At 38.4% G+C, this 15,562-nt stretch overlaps 1 protein-coding gene and 1 long non-coding RNA gene across 4 annotated transcripts in view; one reads left to right on the top strand and one right to left on the bottom strand.

Annotated features, from left to right (window-relative positions):
- Positions 1-6,648, bottom strand: part of LOC108445200 — a 25,362-nt gene extending 18,714 nt beyond the window's left edge. For both annotated transcript variants that reach the window (XR_001859966.1, XR_001859967.1), the window contains exon 1: positions 240-6,648. This is a non-coding gene — a long non-coding RNA (uncharacterized LOC108445200). The remainder of the gene's footprint in view (positions 1-239) is intronic.
- Positions 6,649-7,776: 1,128 nt separating this feature from the next.
- The window catches only part of SNX2 (sorting nexin 2), a 24,635-nt gene continuing 16,849 nt past the window's right edge, over positions 7,777-15,562 (top strand). Inside the window, exon 1 of one of the 2 annotated variants that reach the window (XM_017728298.1) lies at positions 7,777-7,999. In XM_017728298.1, coding sequence (XP_017583787.1) covers positions 7,792-7,999 — 208 coding nt within the window. In that variant the 5' untranslated portion in view covers positions 7,777-7,791. The remainder of the gene's footprint in view (positions 8,000-15,562) is intronic. The other variant, XM_008629145.2, reaches the window with a different exon arrangement.

The following is a 15,562-nucleotide window of genomic DNA, read 5'->3' on the forward strand; positions in this document are numbered from 1 at the left end:
TCTGCTGCCAAGAGAAACTCAAAACTCTTTTCTCCAAGTACCGCCGTTATCCCTTCTCGTACCCTCTTCTTGTGCTGCCGGGGAAATATTCCCACCTTTCCTCTTTCCAGTTTCTCTGAGGGGGTGTGCGTGTGTGTCCGTCTTAGGCTTTGAGTGGATTAATAACGACCCATTTTCTTTGTTTGGCCTCTTTCCGAAGCTTCACCCCATTCCGGTTTGCAAATCTAGCAGAAACTTACTTCTCTCTGAGGTTTCTTCCAAGGGAGCCGACGCAGTGCTGGGCTGCGGCGGCTGCTGGGACCTGCTGGGAAAGAAGCACGAAGCGACATGAGAAATGCTCATGTGTTCATTCTTTATAGTGGGAGCCTTTTTGGCAAGTTGTTGTGGTCACGTTCCACCTATGTGTTTTGCCAGTATCTTTTGGAAGAACTTTATTCTTCCTGTACGCAGATGCCCATTTAAAAAGAAAATTGTTCTGTTCCTCTTTTCCTGAAGAGTCTTCTGTCCCTGACCTTTACAGAAATAGGATTGGTGCATGCTTCTTTGGTTTTGCTCTGGCGGTTGCCTGTCCTTAACAAAAAGCCCTGCAGTATACAAAGAGGCTTTTAAATGTATTTTAAAGTCACTTGCCTTTTCTCAAGCTACTTTCTTTTTTTCTTTCTTTTTATAGATGCATATAGATGCAATCTTGGTAGAAAAAGATCAGTGGAAAAAATGCACTGAAGGAATAAGAAATGATGTGAACCTGCAGTTGACAAGAATTGCATGAGTAGACTTCTGTGCATCTCTGTGTGACACAGTGTGTATTACTGGAGTCTTGTTCAGTGCACTGAGAAAGACTGCAGTGTAACATAAACAATGTTTTTATTGATGTGGTCTAGAACTAAAACTGCAGGAGATAAGATAGATTTAGTGTCCAAATCACAGTTACCATGAGATAAAAAAGTTACTGAAACTCCTCTAACTGCAAACATTGGCAAAGAAATAGGCTTTGTATCAGTTGTTTTGGCTGACAATTCCACTTTGCTGCTTTGTTTATGTACACAGTCTGTTTGGAATGGAGTCTCTAAGTAGAAAGGGGAAGCCTCTTTGCTTAAAGAGAAGCTTTTAAAAGCTGTGTCAGTAAGCTTTTTTGACATTAGCATTTAGGGCAGTGCCTTAATCTTGTGATTTTCCTGCAAGTGTGGAAGGAAGAGGTCATGAAAGTTGACTTTGGACTTCTTACTAGCTTGAGCAAAGACTGATGGATTCAGTGTATAGGGTACCGTAGTCCAGAGAAGAATGATTATCTCATGATGTGGGCCTAGTTAAACTTTTGTCTTGAGTGTTAGTTTAATCTGTAAATGTTCATGGAGGAACTGATTATAAATGGTAGTGGGAGTTGTATAGTAACAAGAGAATGGTGTCATGCTTTTTGTAGTTAAAAAAGTAGGTGAGAGTGTGGCAAAAGACACTGTGGTCCAAAGCCAACTTACATGAAGGCTTTGGTACTTTGAAAGGGTTCCCAACTGGTTTATCTTGGAGCTGTCCATTTGTGTTTAGCATGATTAATTTCAGTCCCTTCCTATTTTATCTTGCTTTCTCTTTGCAGTTCACAAAATGTGTGCTGAGCCTTTCCTGCCTATAATTTGATTGTGCAGTGGAAAATCTGTATGGTTTGTAATAGGTCTTTCAAATAGCTTCCATATTAACAAAGTCTCCATTTAGAAAACACACGCTAAGTTTCTTTTGGCAAAATATGCATTCAGTGTACGTTATAAATGGGAAGCATGTAGTGCTTAAATACGGAAAGGCTTAGTTACTTCAGTGGCTTCAAATGGAGAACATTTTTTATTTCAAGTTGAATTCTCTGATGTGAAGAAAAAATAAGATGGAGTTTTAACTTTCTCTGTGCATGTTGTAAAAAAGTTAATGTCTTGAACTGAGCTCTCTTAATTGTAGAAAATAAAACATTAGAAAGAGCTCACTGAGCTGTAACACCTGGGATTTCTGGGGTACAGTGGAAACACATTTTAGGACTTGAAAATTTGCTGTGTGGCAGAGAATGAGAACTCTTCCTTTCTGTCATCTTAGAACACCTATGAACTGGGAATCAGGTTGGGCAGCAACTTGCCTCAGCTGATGGGATGCTCATTTCCTTGTCAGATATCCACAGTGCCTATGAGTAGTAGAATGAGAATGATTATTTTGTTTTCATTGTGCCAACTGTATTGTGAGTCTGGACAACTGCTTTTTAAATTCATGGTTGCTCAAGAGGTTTCTCTTTAGCTGCCAGAGTAGCTTTCATTAGTGAGAACAGCCAGGATGAATCATGTAGATAGTTTAAGCCAAAATTGCATTTACAGTGATATTCAGTGGTGAATTCCATGTGAATAATATTGCTGGTTGTTATGTATATCTGCTGATTGGCATATACAATGCTCTCCTAGGTATCAGGTTTTTGTAGCTCAAGGCCTTCTTGAGGCCTAGGTAGACTTATCTACTTGCTAAAATTTCAAGTGCATGGATTTTAACAGGGTTTTGGTCGGTTGTTTTTTTTGTTGTTGTTGTTGGGTTGTTTTTTTTAAAGAGTGTGCATGGTTTGCACAGCAAGAAGTTCTGGAAGTTAGCTGTGCATTATGAGAAGAATCACTCCCTGTTAAAAGTTTAATCAACAAACTGCTAATTTGCTCTCTGTGTCCTCTGCTCCCTTTAGAAGGGACCCCAAACAACTGTATGAAAGTCAAATTTGATGACATGTATGATAAGATATATGTTAGATTTTCTGAAAAAATGGTATTTTCACTGTTACTCTCTTTTCACTGTTTCTGCCTTCTTCCTCCTTCATGCACCAGTCTGGGTCTCTGTCACCTTCCTCATTTATGTTGTACCATTTCTAATTTCATTTTCCCTAAACTTCTCCCTTATTTCTATATTGCCAGTCTGTCTTTCGTGAAGCAGGTCCCATGTGACCACAGGAACCAAGGATGCCACCTACTCCTTCACACAGTATTTGTATTCCCTTACTCCTGTTTGTTGGCGTTTTGGTTTTGTTTTTTTTTTTTTTTAATGGAAAAATACGTGGAGGAACTTGAAAACAATCAGTGAGCAGTAGATGTGGTAATGTATCAAGGGCTTTATTTATTTATAATTTATTTAGGGCAGGGTGTGTAATAATTTCATTGCCAGTTGATCAGTTTATGTCAAAGATCTGCAATATGCATTTGGTTTTTGCACATAAGGCAAAACACTAGATAGCTACAGAAGTCCAGATGGCTTTAATGGTATCCATTCAGTTGAACAGTGGCCATTACAGAGAAAGCACTAAAGATCCCACTGGAATATCTGAGAGGAAAACACTAAGTCCTTCACTACTGTACTATACCTTTGCAGAAAGCTAAGTCTGTATCCAAGATTAATTGATGTAATTCTACTGAAAATGTGCTTGATGTTAAATCCAGGCTGTAATGGAAGTATGTGGAAGTTCATTCCAGTGTGGCTGCTTGTGTCATCTTTCTTTCTGCTGCAAATGATACTGTCCTACCATTGAGTCTATTCTCTCTGCCCACGCTGTGATCTATGAGCTCCTGTAACCCCATTTCAGACAATGAGCTGGGTTAACCTGAACAACTAGAATATTATGATGGCCACCTTTGGTCAGCCCACTGTGTTTTGACTGAGGGAAGCTAGGAGGGGTTCATGCAAGCAGAACTAGTTTGGGGGGTACCCTACTATTAAGAGAAGGGAGGATGTCCAAATATCTGGAGCTATAATTTCAGCCAGCAGAAAGTGCAAGATCTTTTCCTTGTTTCTTCATCAGTCAGAGCTGTAAAATACTTGGTTATTTCCTTCAAATTTAATGAACAATAAAAGAACAGAAAATTGAGCTTGTTATTGACATTGTAAGTTGGAATGGGCCCATGGGCGTCTTACCAGAAACTTGTTTTCAAGAAAGACGAGGCAGGATCCTGACTATCCTACATATCTGGATGTCCTGGCCCTTGACTATCTTGGTTATTGGAGGCTGCACCAAACTTTCAGCTCAGGACTTGTTCAGAAATTTCACAGCTGTGTACATTTCGGGAAATTGATGTGTTTGTGACATTTTGTGAATCCTTGACATCAAGTAAATTTAAAGTTTCTGAACAGCTATGCTGTCTATCTCTGTCTAGGCCATGAGGTTTTTGTTAGTTTCATCTCCGTTTCTTGTCTGATACAGAGATTTTCACTGCACTAACTACTACCTCCTTTGACAGCCACTTTCACTGGCCATTTTAGCTGTACTTTGTAGAGATAAAACACAAAGTTGAGGTCCTGTCAGATCCATAGAAGACTGTAACTGAAATAGCTTAATATGTTGTGTTCATGCATGGGTGCTTTTTTGGTTTTTGAGAGGCTGAATAGCACTTTATGACCCACTGGCTGTGCAAAATAATCAGATTGTTAGAAATTATTTACTCTAGTTTTTGATACATCAGGGCTGTGCCTTGCTGGGTTTTCATAGTTCCCTTAGGACTATGTCCATTTCAAAGAGAAGAAACTATACTTCATTGCAAAACTCTTAAGCTGATGCAGTATTCAGACCGTGAACAGTTTTTAAGAAGCTTCTACACACTGTTCTTTTCTTATAAAGTCACAACCATTTGTGAATATATTTAACCCCATTCTTAATTTATCTTGTCTGAGAACACAGCTGTTTAACAGGACCAAAGAGCCACAGAGAGATTAATAGACCAGTAGATACCTTATTCACCTGTCAGCTTGTTGAAGTTTATTTCCATCTGACATTCATGGCTCACCTTGGCATGGTAGAGAAGAACTGGAAGGGTAAAAGTTAGAGGACCAGTGGACAGAGATGAAGAGAATTTAATGGGTAGAGTAAAAGTTGCATATGCAAGCAATATAATGAATTTATTCACCCCTTCTGTGGGCAGGCCCATGCTTAGCCATCTTCAGGAAGACAGGAATGTAATGGTGACTTAGACAAATGCTGTAACTCCAAACATCCTCTCTGTCCTTCTTCTTCCCCATAGCTTTGCTGAGCACATTTTTACAAGGTATGGGATATCCCTCTGGTCAGCTTTGCTTTTCAGATTTCTGAGGTGCCCATAAGGTCTGAGTCCTTGCATTTTGCTTGTATTCTCATATGGAATTTGGAGAACACTGCTGGTAACTGCTCTGCTAACTACAGCTGTGAAGCCTGGTATCTAGTGCAGAAATACTGGCTTTCTTTAACAGTGCGATTGGACAGGATCTTTCCCAGCTCAGTAACAGAGACTTGGTGCCATGTATTTATAGCCAGTCCTAGAGGAATCTGTTTCTTTCTTCAAAGTGGATATAACTCTGTATTGACCTTTGGTTAACTTGTAACTTTAGGCATGCAGCTGTTTGCCATGGGTTGATCAGGTTTAAGTGTTTAAAGTGAATATTGTGTCTGATAGAATTTAATGTTGTGATTAGAAGCCAGGTACCACCAAAAATAACCATTAGTAACCAAAATAACTACCTCTGATAAAACTGAGAAGATAGACTGAAGGAATAGTTTGGAGGTGTGAGCATTCTCCAAGGGCTCTTTTCCACCATTCATTAATCAAGAGCATAATTAAGTGGTAAAGCAGAAGGCTCTCTGCTGATGTGCTACAAGGGTTCAGGAAGGCTTTTGGTCCCTGTTACTGGCTGTATTAGAGCTCTTTTTCATGGCAGTGACTTGACAAACACAAACCTATGTGCATTCTGCATCTGTGGCAGCATGGGACTCCCACTGTGTCATGAACCTCCAGGCTGTCAAAATGTAAGTTGATTGCTGTTCAAAGCTGAATAGCAGCAAAACTGGTTTGGAATGAGTACCTATGATGTTTCAGTGAAGAACTACTTCTGCTGATAAAACTTTAAACTTCTTGAACCTCAAGCATTTGGAAATCAAGCATTTCCATGCTCTTCTGTTCTAGTTGGAGTACAAGGTCTTGAACTTGCATCTCTACACAGCATTGGCTGGAGAAACAGACCATTTCTTCTGAAATATGCTACTTCTGAATTCTGAAATGGCTTAAAACCTTTGGCTATTATGTGTAACACATATATACTGTCAGTTGTAAAATATTGAAGCATATCAGGTGCTGTGATTTTCTTGCATCTCCTAGCTCATTTAATGTAAATTATTGCAAGTCTTGTAATACAACTGAAAGGAGTGTTATCTCCTTATGATACTTCCCAGGGTCTTCACAGAGTGGACATACATACCTTTATTACTCCAGAGCACTCTGTTTCCTGTGGGGTCATTTTGGCATTTGTTTAATAGAAGATAAGAAGTGTTCATGTGACTAGTGAATTTGTTCCTTGCAAGGTTAGAAACTACTTCCTATGTACAGTTTCTAAGCATTTCTTCTTTGATGTTCTTTGCAGGCTCTAGGGCAATATCCAACCAAGAGTTTCAGAGACTGCTCCTTTTGTTATTCATCGCTTTGTTTTATTTCTGGTTTCCCCGTGTTGTATGTGGGCTTTTCAGAGAGTGGCAGCTTTTTGCAAAAGGAAGGAGATACGATCTCTTCTGTCATTTGAATGGATCAGTTCCTTGTTGCAACCAAAGTCTGGTTCTGCTGATTTTGGCTGGGGTAGAGTTAATTTTCTTCACAGTTGTTAGCACGAGACTCTGTTTTGGATTTGTGCTGAGCACAGGGTTGATAACACAGAGATGTTTTTGTTTTGCTGAGCAGGGCTTACCAAGGCCTTTTCTGCTTTTTGTGCTGCCACACTGGTGAGGGAATTGAGGATGAATGGGAGGTTGGGAGGAGACGCAGCTGGGACAGGTGACCTGAGCTGACCAAAGGGATATTCCAGACCATCTGAATCATGCTCAGTACATAAAGTGAGGGGAAGAAGGCAAGAAAGCCAGTTATAAGGAAGGCCTCTCTGTTAGGACTCTTGCCTCTGCTACATTTATGAATGTGAAAATACAATCTGGACAGACTTTTTCAGTGACTTTCCAGTAATTTTCAGTCTTTTTTAAAAATCTTTTCTAGCCTGCTGGTTTCTTTGAAGTATAGCCTTAAATATCTAGTATCTTTTTAATACATGCCTGCATCCATGAGTAAATATGCTGTTGTTGAAAACTCCTTAGCTAGCTATCCTGGATGAAGTTGCAAGAAGTGAGTTTTGCAAATACTCTAGTACTACAGCAGTAAACAGAGTTGATACTTACTCAAGAAAGATTTTTCTAACTGAAGCACTGATCTTCAATTATGTGTGTATTTATTTTGTAAGCAAGCTATTCATTTGGTGGTCCAGCTTCAATATTGCTTTAGTTTTCCTGAGTGTCTTCAACAGGGCAAGTTCAGTCTTCAGTGAATTAAAAAATTGTATCTGTGGCAAGCCTAGCTTCCATACAGTACAGTCTGATCCTCTGTGGCAGTAATCCTGTTGCAAAGCTATCAAAATTTCTTACAGCTTCAAGCAGCCTTGAATTATTTGGATGGCATTAATGCATTCTTTTCAGTCATAGAGCACTTGGAGATTTCTTTATTGATTTTTGGCTATGTACAAATCCAGATTTAAATCCAAGCCCTTCCAGGAGGAACTTCATAATCAAATTACATTTGGCATTGCTAATAAACTTATTCTAGATAATTCTATAGCAGCTTTTGTTTCATATTAATTAAACCTGAAGAAACTGTTGACTGTTTTTTCTCTTAAGCAAAGAAATTAAAAGAGCTGTTGACTAGGTCGTATCTTTTATTCATTGTTGCTGTGCTAGGAGTGGGAGATGGAAATAGCTGACAAGTTTCCTTTCTGTCCATGTTTTTTTGCTTCTTTGCAATGAAAGAATGTTGCAATAATTCTTATATACTGACACATGGTAACTGGTTCTCTTCCAATTATTTCACTTTTTTTTTTTTTTTTAAACAGTCAAGTCCTTCATCTCCAGAGCCAGCAAGTCTTCCAGCAGAAGACCTCAGCACAAACTCCAATGGTCCAAAGCCAGCAGAAATTATGCTGGATGGTGACAGAGAAGACCTCTTTGCTGGTAATGGCCATTTTCTTCTAGCATGCCTGCACAAACCCTTTTGCCCTTGGACTGAAAGAAATGTGCTTTTCTGAGAGGGAGGGTTGAAACCTTATAAGTAGTTTGATAGTGTTGTACAGGTTTTTTTCTTGTGAAAAATGTTGTTAGTTAAGTTTGTTTATAAGTTTTTCAGTGGTGTGTACTGTCAGTGTATAATGTGGGAGTGTTTAGCTGGTCACTAACATGTTTTGCTGATAGTAATAGTCTTTACCATTTTGTGACTCAAAATGTTCATATCTGTTTGTGTGGAAATGCATGACTTAAGTTACTTTCTTGTTTTCTACTTAATAATCATGCATAAGCTGTCCCAGTTTTTTTTTCAGTTATAAAGAGATAATTCAGATTATATTGCAAATATTTCCTTCTTCATACTTTTTTTTTAATGAAAAAGTAATAAACTGGCACATGGGACCAGTCCTATGATTTCACTGGTGCATGGTTGTATCTCTGACGGTATTGCATGCTTTAGAAAAAGATATGTGAAAGTTTTGATAAGTCATCTGTTAGTAGACAGAAGGTTTCTAAAGCTTCATAAATCAGTGGCTACTTTGGTGTTGGTTTTCAGCTATCCTAACATGGGTTATTGTAGCTGTCAATTACAGGTGTAGGAACATTAAGTATTCAGGAAAGGAGGTGTAATATTTGGAATATATTATGTGTATAAGATGGTTCTGAATGTTACATCTCAATTCTAGCATTTTCCCTATTACTACATGTTGAGTGAGTCAGCTGACAGTCTGCTTTGAATACAGTCATCTCCTCTTCATTGATTACCTGATGTAATCATTCCAACAGAAGCTTTATAGCCTTTAGTTCTGGGTTATTTTGTATAAATACATATATACACATGCCCATTACATTTGTTTTTAACCTTCTTAATTTGTATTTCCATATTTTTGAACTTGTTCAAGACACTGTTGGAATGTATTGGCTAGTTTAGTACCTCTCTGAAAGTGTTTTAAGGGAAAAAAGGAATAAAGAATAGAGGGCTAATTGTACTTTTTTCTGCATTTGTTTTGCCTTATAACTTACAAAGACCATCAGTGCTTTAGCCATGAAGCTTTCCAGTACTAGTCAGTAATTTGGTTATTTAGCTTCAGTATATAATGCCAGCTTTTTATAAACATAGAGCCATCTGGAGTGGATATTTTAGGAAAGCCAATTCTCCTTTGAATAATATTAAGAAAAAAAAAAAAAAAGGCTGGAGTAAATATTGAGGAGAGTCAGACAGAAGGAACAAATGTTTGCAGCCAGATTGTTTTAACTGAAACGAATGCTGTGAGAATAACACACAGAACTGATTTAATGAGTTTGGGTTTTGCCATGTAGGACATTCTCCTAAATGCTTGCAGCATTGAACTGAAGGCATCTAACACTGCATGTCTACCTCAGCTGAGACTGGTCTTTGAAAGTTCAATTTACAATACAGAATGAGTCTAATACTCTCAAATAGAGGAAAAAACAAATGTGATTTATCGAGCATGAGATAAAATATGACATTGTTCACAGTTTCCTGTTCTAAGCAAGAAGTCTGTATAATGCAGTTGGACCCAAGTCTTGAACTTCTGTCTTTGTATCACTGTTGTTCTGAAATGACATTCTGAAAAACTGTGTTGAATTTGTGTTCCAGTGCTATGCGCTCACAAGTATAACTGTTCTTTTCTTTCTTAGGGCTGTTTTGCTAGGCAATATAGAAACAGTGTGAGAAAGGCAAGATGAGATACCTATTTTCTTGCTTCCAGCATGATTGCATAAGTCTGGCTTTCTAGGAAAGCAGAACTGAATTTAAAAGTGAGTGTGACAGGGGTTTTCTTTGATGTGTTGAAATTCCAAAGAATCTTAACTTGGCACAGCTTATAGGAACACTTAAATGGAGAGGAAAAAAAATGAAGCTCTGTCAGCGATTGAATCTCAGACCCAGACCGGCAGGGAGTCTGAATTGTTTATTCAAAGGAGTGAGTTGGTTTTATACACTTTTCTTTCCTTATGTGGCGTGACTTATCCCATGTTGCCACATCAGCAGCACACTTCCTTTGATGGGAAGATCACTCGCCATTCACTCGTCCTTCAGCTCAGCTCTCGGCAGGCTCCTCTCCGTAGGGCTCTGCCGTGTGACACTTTCTCCCCCCAGGGTCCGATGGAGACAAGCTTCTGTGTGCTGCCATGTGCCTCTGCAGGCAGGTTTTACAGCTCACAACCTAATTCTCTCTTATAATTCCCCATAAAACTCCACAGCTTTGTAACTTCTGTTGTTCCTTCATATTGAATTACTAGACACTTTAAAATCCAGGTAAAGGAAATCCCGTGTGTGGCTCCTGAAAGGAGAGATTGCCATTCTTCAGGGTCAGAAATAATTCTTGTTTTTCAGACTTGCAAAAAATGTGATGGTATGCTTCTCTAGCTATTGTAGACTTATAAGTCTTTTCCATTATTCTACCTAATATTGCAACCTAATGGAAAAGGAGGTGAAGCAGTACAAATTTTCTCTACTGCTTTAATGCAGGACAGAACCTGGGAAATTTTTTAGGCTTTTTTGATTATGCTTAAAACCTCTTTGCTTTTATGTTTCTGTAATTACTAGACACTTTAAAATCCAGGTAAAGGAAATCCCGTGTGTGGCTCCTGAAAGGAGAGATTGCCATTCTTCAGGGTCAGAAATAATTCTTGTTTTTCAGACTTGCAAAAAATGTGATGGTATGCTTCTCTAGCTATTGTAGACTTATAAGTCTTTTCCATTATTCTACCTAATATTGCAACCTAATGGAAAAGGAGGTGAAGCAGTACAAATTTTCTCTACTGCTTTAATGCAGGACAGAACCTGGGAAATTTTTTAGGCTTTTTTGATTATGCTTAAAACCTCTTTGCTATTATGTTTCTGTGGCAGCTATAGGATAATAAGTGCAGTATAGATACTCATAATCTTGTCTCTGGCAACGGAGCTATTAAAACTGGGTTTCAAAAAATGGAAGAAATTAGTTTTCCTGCTGTCATTGGAGACCAGTAAATTTTGCTGCTTCATTGTGGTTCTTGGTTCTGTAAAAGCAAACTGTCTGACTAAACCCACTAAAGAACTTTCACCCTTAGAATAAAAGTCACTATATTGATTATTTGGCCAGAAGAACTACTTTATCTTAGTTTGTAGAGCTCTTACGTGCAGAGACCATAATGGTCAGTGCTCCAAATGAGGCAGTATTAGGTGTGTCTTGAGGAATTTGGAGATATATCTTAAAGCTTTGTTGTCAGTAGCCTGCTATTGTACAGTGAAGAGCTAGGTATTGAAATGGTCTTCCAAAATGTTGACCCAAAGTTCAGTGTATAACTGCACAAATACGCCATGGATTGCCCGTGAAGGGCATAGCTGTCTGTGCCTTCTGCCTCTAAGTGCTCACAGATGAGCATTAGATGGTGAACTGATCTGTGAAGTTTTATCAGTGTTCTGTCACCTTCTTCAAAAAAGTGGAAAACTAGAATTTTTCCTCTCCTCTGTCTGGTAAAAGATTACTATTATTTTGTTTTTTCAGCTCTGAAATGTGTTTGGGAATGGATCATGTTGTGGAAGTGTCTAGCTATGTGTCCTGGGGAAAAGTCAGTGTGTTGGAGGCTGGGGTGATGTTTGTTTTCATTGGGTTTTTTTGTTTGTTTATTTGGTGGGGTTTTGTGTTGTTTGATTTTGTGGGGTTTTTTTCCCTTTAGGCTTTTTTCTTGGTATTTGAGACAGAAAAGGAGATGATAATTCTCTGACCCAGACAAGATGTTTAGGCCCATCTGAACAGAAAAGCTTCTAGCTGATGGTGTCTGTCAGGCTGTTGTGTAATGTGTCTGATATGAAGAGTTTGTGCAAATACCTTGCTGCTTTTTAGAAGCTGGTTGTTCAGTTCTAGCTTTATTTTGCGAGAAATAAATGCACAAAGGCATGTGAACCTACAGTTTTGAAGTCAGAAGTGGTCAGAAGGTGACTGTTGTGTTAAAACCATTTGTGTTCTCATTAAGGTTGTCCTTAGTATTTCTGATATAACGATAAGGAGCATGGGCCGTGACTCAGGTGTAGCAGTTCTTACAGTGAATTCAGTTCAGTTTAATCTCTGAAATAATTGCTATGCCTAGAGAAGTCTTTTTAAATAGCTTGTCCTCTGTTCTGCATAACAGCTGCTGCTTAAGTTTACTTCCAAATTTTTATGTTCACATGGGCAAATTTTCAAAGATAATAAGCCAATTTAATCATTCAAGCTATGTCAGAATGCTAGAGGTCTGACATTTAGAAGTGTGACTAGTAAAAATTACTTGTGGCTGAAGTGAGCTGCTAGTGAGGAATTGCAAACTTGCATTTTCTAAGATGATATTTGACAAAAAGTGAAAAATAAATAAACAAACTCTGTCTAATGCTGAGATTAAGCCCCAGGCTTGAGTGTTGATAGGAACTTAGTGTGGTTGGCTATAGAATGTTAATTAAGCATATGTAGTTGTCTCCTACAGCAGAATGACATGTCTTCATGTTCTTTTGGAGCTAAGCAACTTGACAGTGATCCCTAACAAAGACTGTTAATGAATTGTAAAGTATGTATTTATGTGTAGCAGTCTAAAGCACTAGATTGTTGGGAGTTCTTAATATGTTTTGGTAACTCCCACAGCTGATGTAAGTGTTGGATCTCAGTGTTTTCCTCCCAAAAGTTGGACAGAGCAGTTGCTTGCCTCTTTAAGCAAGAACTTAAGCTCTTGGGAACTACCCTGGAAAACAAGACATCTAGATTTCACTTTTCATGCTAACAATGATACTGAATATTTTAAAAACCAAACAAAACCCACACAAGCACACAAAACACCTCAAACCCAAAACCAACAAAAAAACACACCACAAAACCACAACTTCATGTGAAGTTTTCAGGTGAAGATCTAAAATGAATAGATCAAGCAAATGTTTCTGAAGTGCCATAGTTTCTACTCTGAAACCTACCAGATTAATGTTTCCATGGGGAAAGAAACACACCTGCAACACAAGCAGAAAAATTATCAGTAAAGCTTTTTAATCCAGACCATGTCATCTGAGTACTCAAAGTAAAGGGGTATATGTAAGAAGCATAAATGCCAGAGTTCATTAGAAGAAACCTATTTTGTGAGAAATAGATCTTCAGCTCATGTACTACTTGAAGACTGCTTTTCTGAGGGGGGAAAAAAATAGCTAGAAGTAAGAGTTTGCTGTTTTATATACAGCTAATGCTTCTTTTTCCTTTCAGGATCCTTGCATATTTTTGTTTTTAAAAAAAAAGTGCAATAACCTCCTCCCTGTCCAGCTCAGTCCCATCATCCCCTTTCGCATCTTTTCCATTTCATGCTTCTAGATTTGCATAATGCCTGGATGAATGCAAACCTGGGGTGAGAGGTAACAAGAGGGAGGATGGCATAAATTCTCATTTCTTCCTAAAATAACTGACTTACTGCTATCAAACAAACAGATACTATTTTCTCTGGGTAAGTTCCTTCAGGGAAATAAAAAAGAAAGACCAGTAGGCAGCAGCTTTAAAAATTTGCTAATCCTTCTTGGAGTTCATTTGATGCACAACCTAGATCACTTTATGATACTAATGGGTATGTGAATACAAGTCTGAAAAAGAGGAGTCCTTGAGAAGATGAGTGCTTCTGTTTCATCTGATGGCTGTGCTGCTTTGTTACATTAAATTCACTTTTTTTTCATGAAGTTATACTTTACAATAAGAGGATTGTGTTCTCAGTTAATGAAAGTAGAGAAATCTATGTGCTTTGAATTGTTTAATGACTTGTTTTATAAACCTGTCCAAAATTTGAAGATAAAGAGAGAGAAGTATATAGTGGTGGTTAATAATTTGTTTCCTGAATGTGCTGGAATTTAGCTAGTGATAGAAAAAAGGAAGAACTGAAGTGCAATTGCTTTATTTCATAAATGTTTTATATTTTAAGTTTTATCATGTATATAGTACTGTGTTACATATGTATATGCATATTTTTCTGAGAGATGTTTCTGTGAAATATTCATTTGTATAGCGTATATGTTGAATGCTGTTAGCCACCAAAGGAGAGAACTGCTGCTTCTTGTTGAAATGTTGCTGTTCTGCCAATCTAAAAGCTCTTTTGCAACAGCCTCAGCAGCTGCCCCACCTAATCTTAGGTTTTGAATTAAAATTCTGTATTGATTTAAGATGCAGTGTCCTTCCTGTCACATTTGAGGAAAGGAAGCATGAGCAGATGCTTATGTCCTGTAAGATTTAGCAGTAAGAATAAAGCAGTGCTACGACAATAAATATTTTCAAAGAAAGGCTATAGATTCTCAGTTCATATTAAAAACGGAGAATATAAAAAGGTGGTTGCTTTTAACTTTAGTTTGAAAGTACTATGAAAATCTGTAATTTGAAATTAGGAAAAGCAATGCCAGCAGGTTGAGGGAATTGATATTTCCCTTGGCTCAGCCCTGCGGAAGCCACACCTGGTGTGCCGAGTCCAGGTCTGAGCTATCCAACACAAGGGAGACATGGACAGATGGGAGTGACTTGAGTGCAGGGCCATGAAGATGATTGAGGCCATAACGTGTATGGCTTAAGAGCTGAGACTGAGAAAGCTAGTGCTGGATTCATTCTTTACTGGGGCTTGGGGTGGAGGGGATCCTATAGTGTATATATGGTAGGGATATGGTAGTATTTATTATGGTAGGGAATGGGGAAAAGGGAGCCTGACTTCTCAGTAGTGCCCGCTGACAGAACAGGAGGCAATGGCTACACACTGAAAACCAGATAATACACAAGAAAAATCTTACCTTTTTGTTTGTCTTCGGTGGGGGTGAGGGGGTGGTGTTGGGTTTTGGTTCTTTTTTCTTGTTGGTGAGGGTGGTCAAGCACTGGCACAGGTTATCCAAGGAGGAGGTGGATTCTCCTCCTTGGAGATGCTCAAAATTCATCTGGATGTGGTCCAGTTTAGCCTGCTCTATCTAGAGCTCTACTTGAGCAGAGAGATTAGATTAGATGATTTCAGAAGTCCTTTCCAAATTCAGCAGTTCTGTGACATACTCCAGAATAAAATGATGGCAGTAAACTTTTGTCACCCTCAAGCCAGAATGAGTGTCTGCTTTGGTTTAGTGCCTTTTTACCTGCTTGGTAAGTACTTCCCACAGAAGTCTAGTTTGTGAAAGGACTTGAGGTCTATTGGGAAGTCAATTTTGGTATCAGATGACTGTTCTCTAGTCCATATTATCTTTTAAGAAACTGGAATTCTTGAAAATTCAGGTTGAGTGAGAACCACTGCATTGTTCACTTATTTGGACTAGAGCAGAAACTTCTGTATACCCAGGAAATTTTTGCCAGTGGTCAAAACCAGTTAGTGAGATTTGTAGAGCAGGGGTTTGCATTGTCTTTAAACGTAGGGGGACTGTCCATAGTCTGAAGGAAGTAGTCAGTTTCTAGTGAGCTGTTTTAAGCCCCAAAGAGAAGGGAAATAGAGACAAAAAATAATCTTAATGTCTCGCATGCTAATATTGCTACTTTACAGTTTGTGGGGTTTTTG

Source organism: Corvus brachyrhynchos, unplaced genomic scaffold (genome assembly GCF_000691975.1).
Source record: "Corvus brachyrhynchos isolate BGI_N302 unplaced genomic scaffold, ASM69197v1 scaffold90, whole genome shotgun sequence".
In the NCBI taxonomy this organism is placed as follows: Eukaryota; Metazoa; Chordata; class Aves; order Passeriformes; family Corvidae; genus Corvus; species Corvus brachyrhynchos.